Source organism: Octodon degus, unplaced genomic scaffold (assembly GCF_000260255.1).
Source record: "Octodon degus isolate 3935 unplaced genomic scaffold, OctDeg1.0 scaffold00268, whole genome shotgun sequence".
Lineage (NCBI taxonomy): Eukaryota > Metazoa > Chordata > Mammalia > Rodentia > Octodontidae > Octodon > Octodon degus.
The window spans coordinates 1,077,252-1,098,895 of NW_004524844.1; the positions used below are offsets into that span (position 1 = coordinate 1,077,252).

General features: G+C 55.6%; 1 protein-coding gene across 3 annotated transcripts in view; it reads right to left on the reverse strand.

The window, feature by feature from the left end:
* Ap2a1 (adaptor related protein complex 2 alpha 1 subunit) overlaps nt 1-21,644 on the reverse strand; it is a 29,796-nt gene that overhangs the window by 4,347 nt on the left and 3,805 nt on the right. Inside the window, exons 1-19 of one of the 3 annotated variants that reach the window (XM_023706711.1) lie at nt 20,372-20,390; nt 14,429-14,497; nt 14,180-14,322; nt 13,864-14,057; nt 11,223-11,352; nt 10,434-10,535; nt 9,329-9,437; nt 4,432-4,582; nt 3,757-3,925; nt 3,530-3,667; nt 3,116-3,298; nt 2,584-2,681; nt 2,089-2,320; nt 1,836-2,003; nt 1,591-1,754; nt 1,232-1,297; nt 847-903; nt 670-752; nt 468-557 (exon numbers count right to left, since the gene is read on the reverse strand). In XM_023706711.1, the coding sequence (XP_023562479.1) occupies nt 468-557; nt 670-752; nt 847-903; nt 1,232-1,297; nt 1,591-1,754; nt 1,836-2,003; nt 2,089-2,320; nt 2,584-2,681; nt 3,116-3,298; nt 3,530-3,667; nt 3,757-3,925; nt 4,432-4,582; nt 9,329-9,437; nt 10,434-10,535; nt 11,223-11,352; nt 13,864-14,057; nt 14,180-14,230 (2,185 nt within the window). In that variant the 5' untranslated portion in view covers nt 14,231-14,322; nt 14,429-14,497; nt 20,372-20,390. Of the gene's footprint in view, nt 1-467; nt 558-669; nt 753-846; nt 904-1,231; nt 1,298-1,590; nt 1,755-1,835; nt 2,004-2,088; nt 2,321-2,583; nt 2,682-3,115; nt 3,299-3,529; nt 3,668-3,756; nt 3,926-4,431; nt 4,583-9,328; nt 9,438-10,433; nt 10,536-11,222; nt 11,353-13,863; nt 14,058-14,179; nt 14,323-14,428; nt 14,498-20,371; nt 20,391-21,644 lie in introns of those variants that run through there. The other 2 variants (XM_004646424.2, XM_004646425.2) reach the window with 2 other exon arrangements.

Genomic DNA, 21,644 nt, shown 5'->3' on the forward strand with positions numbered 1-21,644 from the left:
TTTGTGGAACCAGGGATTGAACTCCGGCCCTTGCACTTGCCAGGCAAGTGCTTATTCTACTGAGCTATCTCCCTGGCCCTTTCCCAGGCTTTTAACTGCTCTGATCTTCACAACAGCCCTAGGACAAGAATTGAAGGGGAAATGTGACCGCCTGGGTCCCATAGAACAGTTAGGGTCAGCAACTACACCCAGCTGTGGATCCTACGTGCAGAAAGTTCTAGAATCAGGTGTGCAGCTGAGCACAGGACCAGGTCAGGACATGGAAGGTGCCTGCCTGGCTAAAACCAGGGGCAGCAGGGTTCACGAAGTTAATGCCTCCTTTCTCACTTTGTTGTCACCACCTATCCTAGGGGAACTACGTGCCTACGCTCTAAAGGGGTTGCAGCAGGGGCCTGGGCCTGGTGCCTCAGCCTCCCAGTGCCCAGCAGGCCCAACCCAAGAGGTCAGGGCCAGGCCCAAGAGGATATGAGTCTGGAGGTCTCCCGGGTGGACCACAGTGGGTGAGAAGTTCTGGAATTGCACGGAGGTTTTGTTGCCATAGAAGAGATACATGCGGCCTATGGGGGGTGGGAAGGCAGGGCTCCATCAGCATTCCTCTGTCCCAGCCACCAGCCAAGCCAGGGGCTCCCCACCACGCCAACCCTGTCCCTGCGAGTCACCCAGCCACACCCAGGTTCTGCCGGAACTCCGATTTGACTCCAATCTGCAACAGCTGATTCTCGAACAGGACCCCGTTGTTCTTGCACACGAACCTGATTGGGGTTAGTAGGGGAGTCAGGCACCTTACCTCCAGCCTGGCCTTCCCTCCGGTCCTGTTCCCCTTGTACACCCCCTTCCAGGACTCACTTATTTAGCAGTTCGTCAGCTTCCGGGATGGGAGGGCCAATGTCCTCAGGACCTGGACTAAGGGGCCAGGAAAGGAGTAAGATGGAAAGAGGGGATGGTGCAGGAGGTAACGGGTATGGGACAAGCCCTAGAAGGTCAGAACTGCGCAATCCATACACCCAAACTCCCCAAAGTGCCTCAGGGAACCCTAGACTCAGAATGGTGATTGCCACTAATTTAAATAGGACCCTGCCAGATGCCTCCTTCCCATGAGAACTTCAAGGTTCACTTTCCTCCAATTCCTGCCATGGTTGGGCATCTGGAACCCCTTACCAAGAGCTCCCAGTCCCCTAACCCTCCCTAGGAACCCTGGAGTCTACCCCCCACCCCCGAAGCCACCCCTTACTCAGAAGCTGGGGCTGGGTCAGCCAGCAAACCCATGGGGCTCTCAGGGGCAGGCGGCTCCAGCTCACTGAGCCATCCAATTTCAGAGGAGATAAAGAAGACAGGCGTGGTAGGCAGCCAATCCCAGAGCAGACAGAGAAGACAGGCGTGGCAGGCAGCCAGTCCCAAAGAGGCAGCGAGAGGGCCGGGGTGGGGAAGAGAAGGAAGCGAGGAGAGAAGGAAGAGCAGGCTGAGAAACTTAGTGAAGGTAGAGGAGTCCAGAATGGCCACAGCAGGGCAGCAGCCAGGGCTGGCAGAGGCATCAGGACCAGGGAGAGGAGCATGTTGGGGTTGGACAGGGGCCTCATTGAAGGGTGGTACCTGAGGAAGGCTTCCTCGGGGGTGGGCCCTAGGCTGGGCTGGGCAGCTGGGCCATCTGAGAAGACGTCCACTAGGAGGTTGCCTGCACTGGCAGGGGCCGTGGCTGCCGCTGGGGGAGGGGCTGCCCGCAGCCCCAGGAGGTCAGCAGAGGGCGAGGGGGTGGACTGCAAGAGATGGGAAGCACAGTGAGATCTGGAGCAGCTACAGGACCTCACCCGGCCCAGGTGCAGCACTCCAGAGCTCACCACGGTGCTGGGGGTGGGCTCAACACCCCCATTGATGTCATTGCTGCTGGCATCCCTCCGGCCGTCATCCAGGCTGCTGGCCGCACCCGGGCCCTTCTTGCGCTTCAGCTTGGCCAGAATAGACGACTCACGCTCAGGGAAAGGTGGCATCTCCTCCAGCACCGTGGCCTGCAGGTTGGAAGCGTTGGTCAGGGAAGAGGCACTTCCGCTCTAAGGACATGGAGGGTCCCGCGGGCAAGCACAGGGCTCTGACCAGGACGTCAGTGCTGGCCACAGAGCTGAGGGTGAGGTATTCCACGGCGCGCTGCTGCAGTTCCACGTCAGCGTTGCGTAGCTGGGAGCCGGCCCGCAGCACGCCCTGGATGGTGGCCTTGGTCTCAGGGAAGAGGTTGATGAACTTGATGTAGGTGGACAGCAGCAGGGCCCGTGTGGCCACACTGCAGAGGTGGAACTTGGAGTGCAGAAGGGAAAACTGCACTGGGGGGCTGTGGGGTGGGGAAGGGTAGTCAGCAGGACCAGGCTGCCCTGGTGGGAAACCCATAGGAAAGGAGCCTCCCCAGTAGGCCCTTCCCCATCACACACCACCCAACGGGCTGACCCTGCCTGAGAACCAGGACCACGGCTGTTACATGACATAGGGAGATGGCTGGGCTGATAGCCTGACACTCCTAGGAATCCCATCAGTGCCAGCCCTGGGACCCCTGGAGGCTCTCCAGATCCCTTAGAAAGAAGCCTGAGGCTCCCTCACCTGGAGCGGGGATCCCCAGCGATTAGGTTCCCAAACTCCCCAAGGATGTAGCCACCGACTTTCACCATGTTCTCATGACAGGCAGGAGCTTGCAGTGCCTAGGGTAGGTACGGGAGGGAAAGGGTCTCTGGGCCTGCTCCCCGGGGGCTCCTATGTACCTGGCCCAAGGGAAAGCTGTTAACCAGTAGAAGGATCACAACCCTATGAAGCAGGGGGTCTACAGATGGGGAGACTGAGGCAGAGAGGGTAAGTGACTGGCTGCAGCTCATATGGTAAGTAAAATGGAGCAACACTGGACCCCCGGGGGACAGGGACTGGGAAGCCACCAAGAGGGACCCTACCCACGAGGGACCCACGCCCATGCTCTGGGCTCTGCACACCAGTTCCCATGCATCTCCAAGAGGCAAAGGCATGGAACTAAGGCCACACAGGTGAAGAAAACAGGGTGGTGGTCCGAGCCGGCAGGTCCCACAGCCAACTATCTTTGCCTGGCACCTGTCCCCTCAGAGGGGTCAGGGTGAAGGATGCTGACCTCAAAAACAGTCTTCGCAGCATAGCCCTGAACGTCATCTCGGTTGGTGACAATCTGCAGCACGCGGTACCACACCTCCTCACTCACGTAGTCGCCCGCGATGCGGATGAGGTTGAGGATGGTGTCCACATACCAGCTGTAGTCCACGGCATACTTCTCTGCCAAGATGGCCACCTTCAGCACCTGTGGTGGCAAGAAGGCAGGAGTGTGTGCGCCACAGCAGTCACCAGGCACTGACCTGGAGCTGGGCCTGCCACTGATTCACCTACTGGAGGAGACATCGAGGCATGCAGGCCCAGTCTCCCTCCCTCAGACCCAGGTGTCCAGGCCCACCTCCGCCCTCAGACCTAGGAGCCAGGTCCAGGCTTCCTTCCTTAGACCTGAGGCTCTGGCCCCAACCCCCACAAGACTCACGATCTCTTCACGGATGGCGTAGTCGGCCGTCTCCAGGTACCGCAGCATCTCTGACACGATCTGCTTGGCGTTGCTCCGGTCACACATGGCATAGAGGAGGTCTGCTGCCCGCTGCCGTACGCTGACATCCCGCTCCGTCTGAGGGAGGGGAACACGGTCAGGCTGGGCTCTGGGCCCCTTTAGGGCACTGGGCTGACCACTTGGGGGCACAGGGGCCTTGGACACACCTTGAGGGCGTTGATGACTGTGTCGATGTGAGTCTTGACAGCCTCATGTGAGAACTCGGAGCTGGCCAGCGTACACATGCTTTCGAGTGCCAGGTAGCGCAGGTTGGTCTCACGGTGCTGCAGGAACTGGCCCAGCTGGTTGCAGGCACGCACCAGGAGGTTGGGCTCACTGCCGTGCAGCGGGAGAAGGGAGCCGCAGGAGGGGTAGAGGCAGCGCATGAGGGGATGCGGGGCTCAGGACCCGGCTGGCCCCACCCACAGGCCGTCAGGACCCAGGTCTCAGCTCCTACCCACCTGGCCCAGCCGTGACCCTCCCAGGGCCTCAGACACCAAGGCCAAATGAAGACACGCAGCAATTTTGCCTTATGGGCCTAGCACCAACCTTATGAGGGAACTTTTTTTTCCCCCTGGAGGTACGGAAGACTGAACCCAGGGCCTCTGTGCAGATGCATCCCCAGAACTTTACATTTTTTTAAATTTTGAGACAGGGTCTTGCTAACTTGCCAACTTGCCCAGCAGGGCTCAAACTCAAGATCCTGCCTCAGCCTTGCAGCGTGCTGGATTACAGGTACGTGGCACCATGCCTGGCAATGGGGAACATGACACACGGCCATCCTCTTCCTGTCGCCCTGCCCCTAATCCTTCCCTAGCCACCCTACAGGGCAGGGTGGGCACCTGTCATAGTGGATAATGAGGCTGATGGTCTCGAAGAGGATGGCGTTCTTGGCGTTGGAGTGCTGCACCTTCTTGGACTTGGGCGGCTCCTGGGCCTTGTTGAGCACGGTCTCCAGGCATTCTACCAGCCGCCCCTTCACGGCTGCATCCTCTGGGGAAACAGGGACATGGGGCTGAGTGCTCTGCCCACTAGCCCTGCTGTGGCTCTCAACCCTTCCCAGGTCCCAGTCCAGCTGGGGAGGGGTGAGGAGCACCTCAGAGATATAGGCGCCATCTGTAGACCTGGGCTCCGCCCGCCACCCCTGTGAGCCTCTGCTTCCCCCTCTGCAGCACCAATGTACATTAGGCTTCTCACAGAAAAGCAATGCCTGAGTTATCCTCAGAGACAACCCAAATCCTGGCCTTCCCAAGGACAGCTGCACAAAATGCATGGCCCTCAGGGACCTGCCTAGACAACCACTGTGTGTCACTCAGTGCCAGCTCCCCACAGGGCCAGGTCAACAGTGAGAAGCCTCGGTGTCCCCAGAGGTCCCCCAACACAGGGCAACATGGACACCAGCCTGGAGCTCACAGGAACACAATCCCTGACATTCCCCACAGCAGGATGTGCTAATTCATGGAACAGACACCCCAAGGCAGCAACTGGCAAATCTAGAATGGAGGGGCGTACCACAAGACAGACCTCTCCTAGTTTCTTCAAAATGGGTCCATGGTGGCACAGGGTGCAGGGGGTATCAAGAATAAGAGTCTCGGGGCTGGAGAGATAGCTCAGTAGAATAAGTGCTTGCCTGGCAAGCGCAAGGGCCTGAGTTCAATCCCTGGTTCCACAAAAAAAAAAAAAAAAAAAACGGATAAGAGTCTGTTATGGAGGTGCACACCTATGATCCTAGCATTTCGAAGGTTGAGGCAGGAGGATCAATGTGAGTTCAAGGCCAGCCTGGGCTACATAGAGACTTTAAGACAAGCCTGATCAACATAGCGAAACCCCATCTCAAAAAATAAACAAGGAGGGGTAACCCACTAGGGTCTCCCTTCTGTCCTCGTCTTGGGCAGAGCTTTCTTTCCCAATAAAAATTCTATTCTTAACCTCAAAAAAATAAAATAAAATAAATAAACAAGGGCCAGAGAGATAGCTCAGCAGATTAAGTGCCTGCTTATACCTCTAATTTTTTTAATATTTATTTTTATTTATTACATTTATTGTGTGTTTGTGTGTGTGGCCAGCTCAGCCCACCAGGGGGCGGGGCTGGCTGGCATGTGGTGCCGGAGATCGAACCGAGGTCCCTGTGCTTTGCCAAGCTTGTTTCAAGTAGGTGCTTTAGACCACAGCCATCTCTCCAGCCCCTAAGTGCCTGCTTAGGCAAGAGCAGGGACCTGGGTTTGATCCCTGGCACCACATGCTGTGCCAGCCCCACCCAGGGCGCTGAGTGCAGCCACCAAGACCAAGCATGGTACAGCACACCTATAATCCCAGAGCTGGGGGGGCTGTGTCAGGAGGATTACTAAGAGTCTGAGCTCTGTAGTGAGACCTTGTACCAAATACATTAAAAAAAAAAAAAAAAAAAAAAAAAACCCAGAGTAAAATAAACACTGGTAGAGCATGGGCTTAATATGCATATGACTGAGTTCAATTACCAGCACTGCAAAAGCAAAGGGAAAAAGTGTCCAAGACAACTCAATTTACTATGTTTCCTGGACTGGACTGTAGAACACGACATAGACATATACTTCTTTTTTTTTTTTTTTTGCAGAACCCGGGATTGAACTCAGGCCCTTGCGCTAGCCAGGGAAGTGCTTATTCCACTGAGCCATCTTCCCGGCCCCTGACACACACTTCTTTATAGGAAGAGAGCTGTATTTCAGCTTCCGTATCTATTGTTAAGCCATGAAAACACTGCTGTTCTAAGCGCTTAGGTGCCACAGCAGAGTTATTCTGAATTGTTCTGGTATGATAATGGCATTGTGGTTTCAGCAGTATTTGAGGTCTTAAGAAATCTGTGCAGAAATCCAGCGGGGTGCAGAGTGTGTGCAATCTACTTGCAAAGCCTTCTTGGCAACAGTGTGGTGTTAGAACAACAGATATGGAAGTGGAAATGTAGCTCTTCCTGTAAAGAAATATGTGTCTATGTCCTATACCGCAGTACGGACCAGGAGGTACATGATTTCTGCAACTAGGTGTTGTCCTTGTCCTATGTCCCCATCCATAGTAGGGATTAAACCTAGGGACTTCACACTGAGCTACAGCGTCAGCCTTTTTTTTTTTTGGAGACAGGGTGTCACCAAGTTGCTGAGCTGTGTTGTTCAAAACTGTGATCCTCTTGCCTCAGGCTCTCTGAGTACCAGACGACAGGCATACACCACTGTCCCCATCTTTGTCAACTTGTCTTTATGTTTCAAAGTTTTTATTTTATTTATTTTTTGTTTCAAAGGTTTAGTAATAAATGGGGAAAGCTAATGCCAGGGATTAAAGGGGCAGTTTTTCTAGATGAAAAGTGATGACTGGGCTGGGGAGACAGCTTGGCAGTCTAAGTGCCTGCATGGCATGCTCAAGGAGCCAAGTTCAATCCCTGGTACTGCCCGCCATGCTGGCCCCAGAACCCCAGGTATGCTGGGCTGGCCCAGAAACCAGGTGTGATGGCGCACGCCTGTAATCCCAGCACTGGGCAGGCTGAGACAGGAGGATCACTACAAGTCTAAGCTGCATAGCGAGACCTTGTACCAAATAAGTAAATAAATAAAAAAATAAATTTTTTTAAAGAAAAGTGATGACTGAGAAACAGTCAAGTTTGATGCTTACAGCTTGACTAGATCTCACTTTGAACAATCTCTGAAAGACATTTTGAGGAATTTTTTATTTTATTTATTATTATTATTATTATTATTATTATTATTATTATTTTATTTTTTTTTTTTTTTTTGCAGAACCGGGGATTGAACTCAGGCCCTTGCACTTGCCAGGGAAGCGCTTATTCCACTGAGCCGTCTCCCCGGCCCAAGGCAAATCTTTTTTTTTTTTTTTGGCAGAACAGGGAAATGAACTCAGGCCCTTGCTTGCTCTTGCCAGGGAAGCCCTTATTCCACTGAGCCATCTCCCCAGCCCCCCCCTTTTTTTTTATATCAGGGATTGAACACAGGACGTTGCACTTGCCAGGCAGGCACTAATGCTGCTGAGTTACCTCCCCAGGCCCTTTTTTTTTTTTTTTGATGAATATTAAAGCTAACAGGAGGGCTTGGAATGTGGCTCAGTGGCAGAACTCTTGCCTTGGGGCCAGAGAGATGGCTCAGTAGAATAAGCGCTTGCCTGGCAAGCGCAAGGACCTGAGTTCAATCCCCGGTTCCACCAAAAACAAACGAACAGGGCTGGAGAGATGGCTCAGTGGTCTAAAGCACCTACTTGGAACAAGCTTGGCAAAGCACAGGGACCGCGGTTCGATCCTCCAGCACCACATGCCAGCCAGCCGCGCCCCCTGGTGGGCTGAGCTGGCCACACCCACACACCCACTAAATAAATGTTAAAAATAAAAAAACAAACGAACAAAGAAAAAAGAACTTTTGCTTTGCATGCATAAGGTCCTGGGTTCAATCTCCAGCACAACATACACATGCGCACGTGCGCGCACCCACACACACACACAAAACCCTACAAAGCTGGGTATGTGGTGCACACCTGTAATCCCCATACTTTTTGAGGCTGAAGCAGGAGGATCTCTAGAAATTTGAGACCAGCCTAGGCTGGAGAGTTCAAGGTCAGAGTTGACTATATAGTGAGACCCTGTCTCAAAAAGTAAAAGAAAAAAAAAGTCTACAGCTGGGTGTGGTGGTGCACAACTATAATCCTAGCACTCAGGAGGCTGAGGCAGAAGGATCACTGTGCTCAAGACCAGCCTGGGCTACCCAGTGAGCTCAAGGTCAGCCTGAACTGCAAATGAGACCCTGTCTCAAAAAGACAACAACAACAACAAAAGTCTACAGAAAACAAATGTGAGGACAACTGCTCTGGAGATGCTGGTTCTAGAAGTGTGTAATAAGATAATTAAAGATAAGGGGCCGGGGAGATGGCTCAGTGGAATAAGCACTTTCCTGGCAAGCGCAAGGGTCTGAGTTCAATCCCCGGTTCTGGAAAAAAAAAAGCTAAAAAAAAAAAACATAAAAGATATTTAAAGATATCTTGTAAAAACAAGACCTCTTTACTCATCCTCTTGTTGTAAACTTTATAATACACTGCCAAAAAAAAAAATTACTTGAAAATAAACTCAAGCCCCCAGCATCTATAAAAGGCACTGATGCAAGACTGGGGTTCCTCTCTTGCCACCCCAGAGCAGTCCCTTCCACGCCAAGGGTCAGAGAAGGTGGGACTTCGCAGGACAAACTCCTCACTGCTCTTGGGCTGGGACGGTGCTTCGGTGTCGCCTGAGTGGTATAGTCAGTTACGGTGCAGGCCCACAACACAGACACGAGGATACACACACACCCAGTCCTGCACAGTGACACACGCATGACATTCAGCGACAGTCAGACATGCAGGACACCACCGTGAACACAGCACACCCCTAGCCAGTCACATCTACATGCAGACACCAGCCGTGCACACGCACACCAGGCCTCGGCGCCCAGTGCCACGCCGCAGCCTGGGGCCCTCAGGCCTGCAGGGGAGCTCGGCGGAAGCCACTCCTCCCTGTCTTTGCCCAGAAGGCTGTGGCTCACCTCTGGGCCTCAGTTTCCCTCCCTGCATACCCCGGGCCACCCCTCCCTGCCAGAGGTTGGGCAAACACTGACGGGTCCTAGGCAGCAACAGCGAGGGCTCCATCTAGCAACACCACCGGCGCACACCTGCATGGGGGGCATAACTGACTTGGGGAGCGCTATCTGGTGGGGTCCGCATTGGGGGTGGCAGTACCTGGGGGGGGGTAGCACTGCAGCAGCCGCAGGAGCTTCACCGAGAGCCACGGAGCAGGGACAAAGTAGTAGGTATAGTCCTGGAGGTCGGTGGAGGCTGAGGAGACGATCTGGGTGGAAGGCAAGGATGAGTGGGGACTGGTCAGGGAGGGGGCTGCCCCCCACAAGGCACTGATGTGTCTCTTTAGTTTCTTTTTGTCTGAGACAGCATCTGGCCAGAGAGTTCAGGCTGGCATCGAGCTGTGTAGCCCAGGCTGGCCTCAAACTCAATCCTCCTGCCTCAGCCTAAGTCCTGGGATGACAGTCATGTTCCACCATGCCCAGCCCGAGGCACTGGTGTTACGGGGCAGAGAAACTGAGGCTGGGGTGGGGTTTGGGCACACAGCCTGCAAGGGTGGAACAGCTGAGGTGGGCTGATCCCTCCTAGGTACGCAAGTACTCCTGGAGAAGTCTCTTCTGGCTCCCTTCCACGTGGCTGTCCCCAGCAGGCCCCACCATGACAGCAATATCTCGCAGGATCCCTGGAGACTCTTTCCTGCCCCAGCGGTGGAAGCCAGCAGGGGCAGGACCAGAGCCTGACACCCATCAGAAAGGGGAAGAGCCAGGGAGGAAGTAGGAAACTGGTGATTGAGCCAAAGGTCACGTAACCGTTATCCTCTTGGGAAACTCCCTCTCAACGCTGAAAGCCCTACTGCCAGCAAGCACTCCCACAATACTCCGGGCCACCTCCACAGTTCTACGTGGCCCTGCCCTCACAGTCTGAGTCCCCCACAGGGGCCTGCACATGGCAGTACACTGATGTGTGGTGAATGAATGGAACCCGAATGGACTGAGTGACCTGGTGTCTATTCTCCTTGTTCTAGAACTCAGGCCTCTTCCTACTGCCTCCTGGCTGTGAGGTGGCACTGAGTCATCTGCATTGGACTGACAGCACCATGAGGGCTCCGAAAGGTACAGTCACTTGCCCAGGGCCAATGACCCTGGCTGAGTATCAGTTTGGGACCACGCGGTTGGGCTGCTCTCAGGGAGCACAAGGGGATGGGAGAGAACAGAGGACACAGGGACCCGGGCACCGCCTCCACAGCCAACACGGGGACCACGCATACCCGGCTCAGGCGCGACACAGCCAGGGAGATACAGGTCTTGAAGTCATCAGGGTTCTTCTTGCAGAGACACGTGATGAGGCTCACGGCAGCAGTGACCACGCCCTGCAGGGGACCGGGACAGATTGGTCCCTAGACAGAGGCTTGGGAGCAGGCAGGGAGGTGTGTGTGTGCACACGCAGGGCTTATGTGTCACTGTGTGTATACTTGTGAATGTTCATGTCACCCTCGCACAAGGATCACGTTCACACATGCCATGAATGACCATGCCATGTTTTAGGGGTTCAGGAGGCAGGCTACAGGAAACAGTGGCCAGCGCAGACACGGGTGCTTGGGGTGCCCCAGGAGGGTTGCAACCTCTGGGTGAGGAGCCGTGGGGGGTGGGACAGAGAGGGACTGGGAGTCTCAGGGGGTGAGTGGCACTTGCGTCTCTGCCGGTGGGGCAGGTGACAGGAGTGGTCAGGGGAAGCTCTGGTTGTCAAGCATGGGCTAGGGATAGGTGTGTGCGTCACTGGACAGGGTCCCTGGCAGGTGGGCAGTGTCAGGAATGGGGGCAGGTTTAGGACATGGGTAAATAATGAGGACTGTGACACAGATCCAGGTCTCCAGGTGCCCAGGCAGGTAGCAGGGAAGTGAGGACCTAGACATCTACAGGGTCAGGACAGACATGAGGGACCTGAATATCTGGGGGTCAGGAGAGAAAGGTGCAGATCTGGGCACCAGAGGACATCAAGGGGTCATAGCTGGGGACCTGGGCATCAGTGGTCTGGCAGTGGGTGGGAGGGCCCTCACCATGTGCTGGTCATTGAGCAGATGCACCACGCGTGCTGTCCACTCGCCCATGGGCACCAGGTCGGGCGAGGCCTTGTAGAGCCGCAGCAGGCACAGGGCCGCACTCTGCTTCACGCTGTCCATGCTGTCCCTGGGGGACATGGTGGGGCAGGCATCAGCATGAGGAGGGCCCAGGGAGGGACAGGAAGCCAGGTGGGCGGGCATCCAACGTGGCGCTGCCCACGGACCCCACCAGACCTCAGGGACCTCACTGCCTGGTGACCACGGCCCACCAGAGAGCTAAGCCAGGCACACGGAACACTCTGAGACCCACGGGCAGGACAGCTGCTGTTCAGGAAGGGCTCTGTGCTAAGGCCACAGCAGGTAACTAGGAACCTGAGTCACTTAATGAGCAGAATAAAGCTGTGTGACAGAAGGTCCCCAGCAGAGGGAACAGACAAAGCTGCACCCGAGGTGGACCCGGCACTTGTGCTTAGGGACCAACCGAGAAGCCCCCCCGGTGAGCTGCCTACAGGGCGCTGGCCTGTAACCCCAGCACTCTGGGAGGCAGAGGCAGGAGGACTGCAAGTTGTAGTCCAGAGCAAGACCCTGTCTCAAAATAAAAAAAAAATAAAAATTAAAAATTAAAAAAAAATTTAAAAAGGGCTGGGGATGTAGCTTAATATAAAGGCCATGACATCAATCAAGCGCTGGAACTAGAAAAAACAAAAAACAAAACAAAAGAGGGTGGGACACAAGGCCAGACCTGCAGGGCCCTGTGGCCTCATGAGGAATTTGCTTTCCCCAGCATGAGCAGGAAGCCACCATGGATAAAGAGTGGAGAGGAAACAGAATCTAACTCTGGTTTTCTGGTCCCCACAAGGTGCCATGAGAAAGCTAAGAGCATGGGCACAGCCCCCGGGTGATACCTGGAGGGCCACAGGCAGGCTGAGAGAGCCTCTCCTCGGTGTGCAGGAAAAACGTGATACAGTGACACAGCAGCTGTCTCCTGCCAGCACCCCGGCAAACACCCATTGGTGTGGACCCCAGGGAAAGCCACCCCATGAGACTGCAGCCCTCCGTGCCCTCCAAGAGGCGCCAGGCCATCTGTGGGGTGCCCAGGGCGCGAGGTGGTGCAGGGCTAGCAGCTCTGCTCACTCCTGCCCTGGGGCTTTGGGGTGGAAGAGGGGCACTGCTGCGGCGGGGCGTCTGAGCCTCACCCAGGGAACTCTTATCTGAGCACTTCTGCATGTCAAGTCCCAGAGCTGTCACAGGTAAGAAGGAAGGGCCACCCATCAGGGCGGTATCGCCAAGGCCAGGACCAACCTATTCAACACAGGGATGCACAACCAGGTGGAAAGAAAAAATGGGCCTAAACGCCAAAGGCTTCTGCCGGATGTGGTGGCGCATGCCTGTAATCCCAGCACTTGGGAGGCTGACGCAGGAGGCCTGCCATGAGTTTGAAGCCAGCCTGGGCTACACAGTGAGTTCAAGGCTAGCCTGAACTATGACATAGGCCCTATCTCAAAACAAAATGCTGTGCCTTCAGGTTAGGTGTGCCTCGGAAGGACCTTCAGCCCCACGTGGGCTGGACTTCAGCGAGCTTCACTGAGCCCATGTCTTTCAACTAGAGGCTGACGCAGGAGCTTGTGGCATCCCCAGGCAGGGTCACATATGGCTGACAGTCCGGCTCAGGGCTGCTCTGTGCTGAGGTCAGAGACAGATGAGTCTGCGTGGAGTCCCCCAGGGGTCCTAGTTCTGGGTCATCATCACTTTGAAATGCCGGCCGCTAGAGCCACTGCTCGGACAAGCTCTGCCAAGCTCTGCCTCGCTCCCCAAGGCTGCAGGGCCCCAAAGCAACAGCTCCCCTCCCGGCTGTGGCCCACTGCCCTTTCCCAGGTGCTGGGCTTCTCATTTTCTAGCCAGCAAGCGCAGGGCCTGTTGGAGAACATTTTCCTTCCTCATGTATCCAACAGTGAGAACCAGGGTTCAGTTCATCAGGCAGTTCCTAGACCTTTCTAGAAGCCAAGCATTCCCCTCAGCAGCCCAGAGCACACCACACACCTCCCATTTCAAGACTCAGGCCCCAACTCCCTACATCCCTGTTTTGTTCATGGTGCAGAGTGGGGCCTGCCACAGGACCTTCCCCCTCGCCGGTCCTTTTCTGCAGGGCGCTTTCTCTAGCACCCGCCAGTGATAGCTTCTCCTCATCGTCCTGATCCTAGCCGCACGCCACCTCCTCACAGAGCTTGTCCCTGACTGCTGCGGCCTAGTCAGCTCCTCAGAACCCCGGGCTGTTCTTGTTTGCTTTATGGGTTTTTTTTGTTTGTTTTGTTTTGTTTTTGACAGACCGGGGATTGAACTCAGGCCCTTGCGCTTACCAGGCAAGTGCTTATTCTACTGAGCCATCTCCCCCCCCCCCCCCCCCCCCCCCCGCTTTATGATTTTGCAGACAGAACCCACAGTCTTCACACTGAGCTATGTCCCTTGTTTATTTTTTATTCTCAGACAGGGGACTCACACGGGACCTGCTGGCGTCATCGGCCTCACTTCAGCTCCACAGCCAGGCTGGGAGAACTTGGACAGGTGACACAAGCTCTCTGGACCTCAGCCCCAGCTGGGCCTTGTCTCCCCTGTACCCTCGCCGTGCCCAACACCTTACCCAGCCACCAGGATGCGGGGGATGTCGGCTGCGAAGGCCTCGCCCATCTCCCGGCTGCCCACATTGGCTATGCAGTGCAGTGCCAGGCACATGAAGGTGGGGTTGCGGCTGGCCAGGTCGTTCTTGATGGCGTTGTTGATGAGCCGGATCAGCTCCGAGTTCGAGTTCACCAGCACGGAGATGAACAGGTAACCCTGGGGGGCGAGGGGTGGCTGGGAGCTCTGCGGCCAGGTGGCCTCAAACCTAACCCTCACACTCCAGCCTCCTCCCTCAGACCCGGGGGTCCCGCGCCCCCAGCCTCCACCCCCAGACTCACGATCTGCTTCTCCGTGTACTTGTTGGAGCTTAGCAGGTTCACGGCCTCCATGTGTCCAAAGTCGATGTCGTGGCCAAGCAGGAAAATGAAGAGCAGTTTGCACACATATTTTTTCTTGCTGTAGCCATCCAAGGCCTTGTCCCCTGGGGCAATGAAGGCCAGGCGAGATGTAAGGAGGACGGGTCCCCAGGCAAGCTTCCCAGCCCAGCACGGGCTCTTCCCCTCCCCCCAGGCCCAGGCCCCGCCTACCTTTGAACTTGGAGCGGATGTTGGCCAGCTCCTTGTTGATCCTCTTGATCTCCGCCTCCTTGCTCTTACCTGGGAAAGGGGAGGGCAAGTTTGGCACCTGTGTCCTCCTGCCTCCCACATGGCCTCTCGGGGCCCTGCATGCCCCGCAGACACTCACTGGCCTGGCCTGGGGTGGCCTTCAGTAGCAAAGTGACAAGAGGGCGGCTCCCTGTCCCCTTGGGCCTTTCCTGGAAGACATCCCTGCCTCTGGCCTTTGATGGGCCCCCACACCCTCGAGTCCTGGGAACACCCCTGTGGCCTAGATTTCTGCTTGCAGCCCTGCGAGGAGGCCCCATGCGCCAGGAGGCCCCATGCGCCAGGAGGAGGCCCCATGCGCCAAGTCGAGGGCCCATACACCACCTCGTCCAGACCCCCGGCTCACTGACTCAGGTCCTCGCAGCAGCTGCCCGTTGGTCCCCACACACGGTCCTCTCTTGACATGGGGGGCATGAGCCCTGGGACCTCTGCTCCCCGGGAGCCACCTCCCTGTCTCAGCGCCTGCCGCCTGCCGCCTGCCTTGAGAGGCCTTTCTAGCCCACTTGTCTTTCTTCTGTGGTCCTAGGCACTGGATCCAGACCCTTCACACTGAGCTACGTGCCCAGACTTTTTTTTGTTTTTCTTTTTGAGACAAGATCTTTCTAAATCACTAAGTTGTCCAGTCTGGGCTTGAATTTGTGAACCTCCTGCCTGAGCCCCCAGAGTGCTGGGGTTCTGGGGGTGCGCCAGCACAGCCAGCTCCCGCTCACTTCTCTCAAGCAAACTCCTTACTATTTTGCTTTGAACACTTGCAAAACCAGCCTTCCCTGGGACACTTCCCTCCACGTAACTCCCTCATCTACCTGCGCTGCCTGACCCCGGCTCCCACCCCAGAGCTCAGGGGCTCCAGGAACTGCGGCCGGCACATAGCAGGGCCTGCTCCATCGAGGCAGAGAGCTGTTCTGACGCACACCTGGGCCACCCGCATCCCCGAGTACATGGCCTGGTTCTAAGGTGTGAGTGCATTCAGTGAATGAATGAGCACTAGCCGGTGGCTGCTGCAACCAAGCCGGGTTGCAGGAGGCAAGGACATCCAGGGTTAGGAAGAACACAGAGCCCAGGCTCAGGGGCTGGGGCCTGGAAGCACTTGGGAAGCTGCAGCAGGAAGACTGCAAGTTGGAGTCCCTCCTGGACAGCCTAGTGAGACCCTGTCACAAAATGAAAAAGGCTGTGTGTAGATCCGTGCTAAAGCATTTGCTTAGCATGTGCAAGGCCCTGGGTTCGAGCCCCAGCGGTCCAGGAAGAAAGTTCCAACATGATTCCATGTTGCAGTGGGTTAATTTGCCACTGGGAGGGCTCCGGGGCCCACTGCTTGCCGCTGCTCCAGCAGGAGCTCCATGCAGCTGTGTCTCCTCAGAAGCCATCTGATGCCTCTGAGTAATTTAATTATGTCTCCTAAGGTTCCGTGGGCCAGGCCTGCAGGTGATGCCGGGAGCCAGGGACTTCAGCTTGGCGGGGGGATGACGGCTGCGCCTGAACATGATGTCCAGGACAGAGGCTAGAACGTCACCTGGGGTCACAGTGGAGATGGCCAGAGGAGGGAACACATGAGAGGACCTTGACAGACGAGGAGGGTTCAGTGCAGTTCACCCAGGGCCAGGCCGCCACAGCAGCCACAAACACACAATCGCCCCAGCGTGTGGCTGAAAGGGACTCTGTGTTGACCACAGGAAGACCAGCAATGACCTCTGTAGGCGGACCAGGAGCTGCCTAAGCCCACACAGATGCACCTTCCGACAGCAGCAATTCCTCAAGCAAGCCAGGCATGGCGGCCCACCCCTGTAATCCCGGCATTTAGGAGGCTGAGGCAGGAGGATTGCTGAGTTTAGAGACCAGCCTGAACTACATACTGAGTTCAAGGCCAGCCCAAACTATATGACCAGACACTGTCAAAAACAAAACAAGGGGCCGGGGACATGGCTCAGTGGAATAAGCTCTTGCCTGGCAAGTGCAAGGGCCTGAGTTCAACACCCAGTTCCAAAAAAAAATAAAAACAGGAGCAAGGGGTACAGTGTGTGAGTGCCTGTAATCCCGGCATGCCGGGAGGCTGAGGCAGGAGGATCACAAGTTCAAGACTAACCTGGGGAGTATATGACTTAGCAAGAATCTGTCTCAAAGTAAAAAATCTTTTTAAAAAGGGCTGGGGCTATAGCTCAGTGTGAAGGCCCTGGCTTGGACCCACTCCCCAGCACCACACACGCAGTGTTTCCTCTGCTGAGTGCTGTGGCACACGCCTGTAATCCCAGTCCTGGGGAGGCTGAGGCAGGAAGGCTGCAGGCTCAAGGCCAAGCTGTGTCACACAGCAAGGTCCAGGTCAGACTGGACTCCTCAGTGAGAGCCTGTCTCAGAAAATCCAAAATAAATAATTAAGTATGCTTTAAACTGTACTGACGGTTGATCTAAACACCCCAGTAGGTTTGCACATCCTTTAACATTCTTCAAACTCTATACATTTTCAAGAAGATCTTTAGCTGCCCCCCCCCCCCGAACCTCGGGCCGCCCCCCCCCCCCCCCCCGTTCTCCCCCCCCCCCCCCCCCCCCGTACCGATGGGGGACTGTCCCCCACACACAGGTTCCCAGCTCTGGCACATCCCACAGGCAAAACGCGCCAGCCCGGCAGGTGACCTGCACACGCCCTGTCTGCGCTGAGTGGCTGATGACACTTAATCCCCTGTGAATGCCACAAACACAGCTGCGGCTCAGCGCCGTTCAGGGCACAAGATGAGAAAAATGCCGGCGCATGATCACTACAGACGGCATGCTTTTCTCCCAAATATTTTTCGCTCTGCACCTGGCCGATGACACAGACACCTCACCCACAAATACAGAGGCTGCTCTCTATACCTGAGTACACATTTGTCCTCTAAATAGTCTTTAAATCATCCATATCCATTTAATACTGTCTTCTGTGTAACTAATATACTTAGCTACGAAAGGGAAATCAGAGAAAAGCACTAGGCGTGGTGGCACACGCATGGAATCCCAGCTCTAGGGAGGCTGAGGCAGGAGGATCGCTGTGAGTCCTAAATAATAGCCTAGGCACATGGGGCAGCACAGCAGGGCTCCTGAGGTAACGCACGAGAGGGCCTGCAGCAATGGGGACAGTGGATAAGGCGAGGCCGACTCCAGGCTCTCAGCGCCAGCCAGCACCAGGGATGCGCTCACTGTCACAGGAGCCATGCCAGCACGTGTGCGAGTTTTAGATGGAGTCTCATTCACAAAGGGCTTTCTCGGTTGGGTTTTGGGAATGAGTCACATCTGTCCTGCCTGGGGGAGCCCCCAGATTGGAGGGAAGGCAATGGGAGGCTTGGGAGAGGGGAACACTGTACAGCAGAGGTGAGAGCTGCACCCCCCTGGAAAGGAAGGATCCTGTACCCAGAACCTCGAGCTGGAGATGCAGACGAAATGCAGCGGGGCAGAGGCAAGGGCAGTGTGGCCGTGCAAGGGGGCAGGTACTGGGGAATGTCACACCCCACAGGCAGGGACAGAGAGCACCCTGGCCAGCACAGGCAGCGCCCAGCACGGGCAATCAGGATAAAGCTGAGGGTCCCGACGGCCACCCCAGACCAAACAGAGCCCTGTGACCATGGCGCTCCTGGGAACTCGAAATGTGGCTGGTGCCATCCAGGGACAGTGTTTTTTGTTTTACCTTATTTACTTATTTATTTACTATTTTGAGACAGGGTTTCACTATGTAGTCTGGGCTGGTTTTCAACTCACTATGTAGCCCAGGCTGGCCTTAAACTCAGAGCAATCCTCCTGCCTCAGCCTCCTCAGTGTTGAGATTACAGGTGGACACTACCCAGAATGGACTTGTAGTGATCCTCCTGTTTTCAGACTCCCCATCACTGGGATTACAAGTGAGTGTCACCACGCCTGGACTCTGGGGCCTGCTCAGCTAGCCTGAGGGCGGAGCTGGCAGGGCATGCGGTGCTGAGGCTTGAACCCTGGGCCCTGCGCTTGCTTAAGCAGGTGCTTAGTCCACTGAGCTATCTCGTCAGCCCGCTATTTTAATAAACTGAAACGTAAAACTTAATACTCAATTTGCTGACTAGAAGGGTATTTTTTCAATCAACTTGGGGTTTTTTGCGGGGGAGGATACCGGACATGAAAACTAAGACCTTTGTGCTAAGCTACATCCCCAGTCCTTTTTAGAATTTGTGGGGCCGGGGAGATAGCTCAGTGGAATAAGCGCTTCCCTGGCAAGCGCAAGGGCCTGAATTCAATCCCCGGTTCCGCAAAAAAAAAAAAATAATAATAATAATTTGTGTTAGCCAGGTCTGGTGGCACACGCCTATAGTCCCAGCACTCAGGAGGCTGAGGCAGGAGGATCACCACAAGTTCAAAGCCAGCCTGGACTACACAGTGAGCTCCAGGCCAGCTGGAATCACAGCTGTGAGCCACCAAGCCCGCTTATATTTTAGGAAATCTTAAACCAGAGCAGGTGACTCTGAAGAGAACGCAGCCTCCAATCAGAGATGCTCTGAGCATAAAATACAAATGGATTTCAAAGACTTCAGAGGACAATGGAAGCCATCATTACCGATGTTACCACGGGGGTGTAGCGCGGTAATAGCACCTTGCGCACAGGTCCAAGCCCCCGTCCCACCCCTGCATGAGCACATAAATGAACGCCCACCCCATGTGGAGACTACACTGGAGGAAATGAACACGTTAAGGTCAATTTCACTAGACCTTCGCTTCTTAAATGTGGCAAGAACATTTAACCTTGCCAGGCATGGTGGCTACTTCAGGAAGAGTGAAAGTTCAAGGCCAGCCTGGGCAAATTTTTTTTTTTTTAAACATTTATTTATTTAGTGTGTGTGGGGGCCGGGGAGATGGCTCAGTAGAATAAGCGCTTGACTGGCAAATGCAAGGATCTGAGTTCGATCCCTGGTTCCACCAAAAAAAAAAAAAAAAAAAAGTGAATTATTTAGTGTGTGTGTGGGGGGGGGCCAGCTCAGCCCACCAGGGGGCGGGGCTGGCTGGCATGTGGTGCTGGGGGATTGAACCGCAGTCCATGTGCTTTGCCAAGCTTGTTCTAAGTAGGTGCTTTAGACCACTGACCCATCTCGCCAGCCCGAGCCTGGGCAAATTTAGCAAGACACTGTCACAAAATTAACAGGAAGAGAAAGAGGATGGAGAAAGAGGAGGAAAAGGAGAACAAGAGCAACCAGGCTAGGGATGTAACTCAAAAGCCATGTTTAGGACCTGGATTCAATCCCTGGTCCTCCAACCTCCACTAAACAACAACAACAAACCATTTTGAGACAAAGTCTCACCGAGTCATTTACGCCGAGTTTAAACTCACTATGTAGCTTGGCTGCCCTCTGACTCCCAGTGATCCTCCTGCCTCAGCTTCCCCAAAGTTAGGGGATTACAGTGTCTACCTCCAAAGAAAAGAAAATGTACATTTCCGCTGCTTCTGTTAAGACCCTGGTCAGATGCTGCTTCACATTATCAATGCCTTAGCCATTCCTGAGTGACAAAAATGAATTCTCCTTAAACAACAAAGCCACACTCTCAGTCCTTCCCCTCACAGCCCATAGTAGAAGGTGTGTGGCCGGCTGGTCTGTGACCCTTCCCTCCTGGTCACATCCCCCCAGGCCCTGAGGCCAGGGCTGTATAGGGCTTCTGTCCTGGCACTGTCTCTAGCAGCCTGGCGCATGGGACATCAAGGTGGACCAAGGCCGCCAGGGGACACACATGGGGAGGGGCGGGGCCGGATCTGTCCACCCAGTTCCACCAAGCAGGGAACGCACCCCTAGGCACACGGATGCTGGAAGCCTGCCTAGGAGGCCTCCTGCTCCTCCCACGGTGGCCACAGGAACCGCATGGAGACTCAGGCCACATCTCATCTCTTCTCACCTCCAAACCCCACCAGAGCTCCCAGCCGCTCAGGTAAAAAGGAAGCTATCCCTGAGGTCCACCAGGGCCTGCACGCACATCTGCCCTGGACCTTCTCTGGCCGAGTGCCTTGTCTTCCATCTGGACGGCAGGCGCCACCTCCTTCATCGGCTCTTCCTCCTCCTCCCAGAACTTAAGCACAGTTCCGCCCCAGGGCCTCTGCACATGGATTCACCTGCAGCTCCATCCCTTGCTCCAAAGCCACCCTGCTGGCAAGGGTCTCTGAGTGGCCTAGGCGACAGTCCCAGCCCTGCCTTGCTTCAGTTTCCTCCTGCACCTCCTGGTACCTGTCTGGACACCTGATTTCTCTGAATGAACAGCACAGGTCAGCAGCTTTTGCGTACTGCCGCTGCCCCACTGCCTAGAACACCCCAGATGATTCATTTATTCACTCAGCAAACATCCTTCAGAATTTCCAGAGGTCAAGACCTGTAGCGCGCACAGCTGGGGACCCAGGAAAGGATGGGTCCAGGGCCTGAGTGGCCGGGGCTGAGGCAGCGTCCCTGGCACCACAGGTCACACGGGAGCAGGGTGTGTACTAGCAGAGGATGTCTGAGTGTGAGGCTCTGGCGTGGGCGGCAGGACCGGGGCCCCAGGCAGGCGAGCAGGCGGCAGGACCGGGGCCCCAGGCAGGCGAGCAGGCGGCAGGCGCACTGCAGCTGCTCCCAGATAAAAGGCCGCAGCCTGCGCCGCTCCCGGCAGGACAGCACCACGCCCTCAGGCTGGGCCGGGCCTCAACCTCTCCCCCTTCTTATCAAGAGAATTTGCCCTTCCTCCCCTCCTCTCAGGGTGGCTTCCAGCCTTCCTGGAAGCCCACTGTGCCCCCAGCCTGCTCTACCAGGCCCTCACCTTCCTTGAGTGACCCCTCAGGCCCAATTCTGGCCAAAGCCCACCCAGGACACCAGCAGGGCCCAGCCTGGGCCAATTCAGCAAGGCCCCAGGCCTCTTGCACTGGCCGCCCAGTCTCCAGCCCTGCCCGCCTCAGCCCTCTGTATCCTGCCTGGGGCTCCCCGAGTCTCTCATGACCAGCTGGCCAGAGCCCCATCTCCTCAAGGCCCTGGCCCTCTCCCTTGCTGGCCTTAGGACAGCTGCAAATGCGCCCTACTTTCCAAAACACAGAATCCACACACCATGAAATTCATCCCTCCCTTTTCTTTTTTTCTAGGATTGGAAGTTGAACTCACAGCTCTCACATTCAGCTATGGCCCCATGCCTCTCCCTTTCCTTTTTTAAA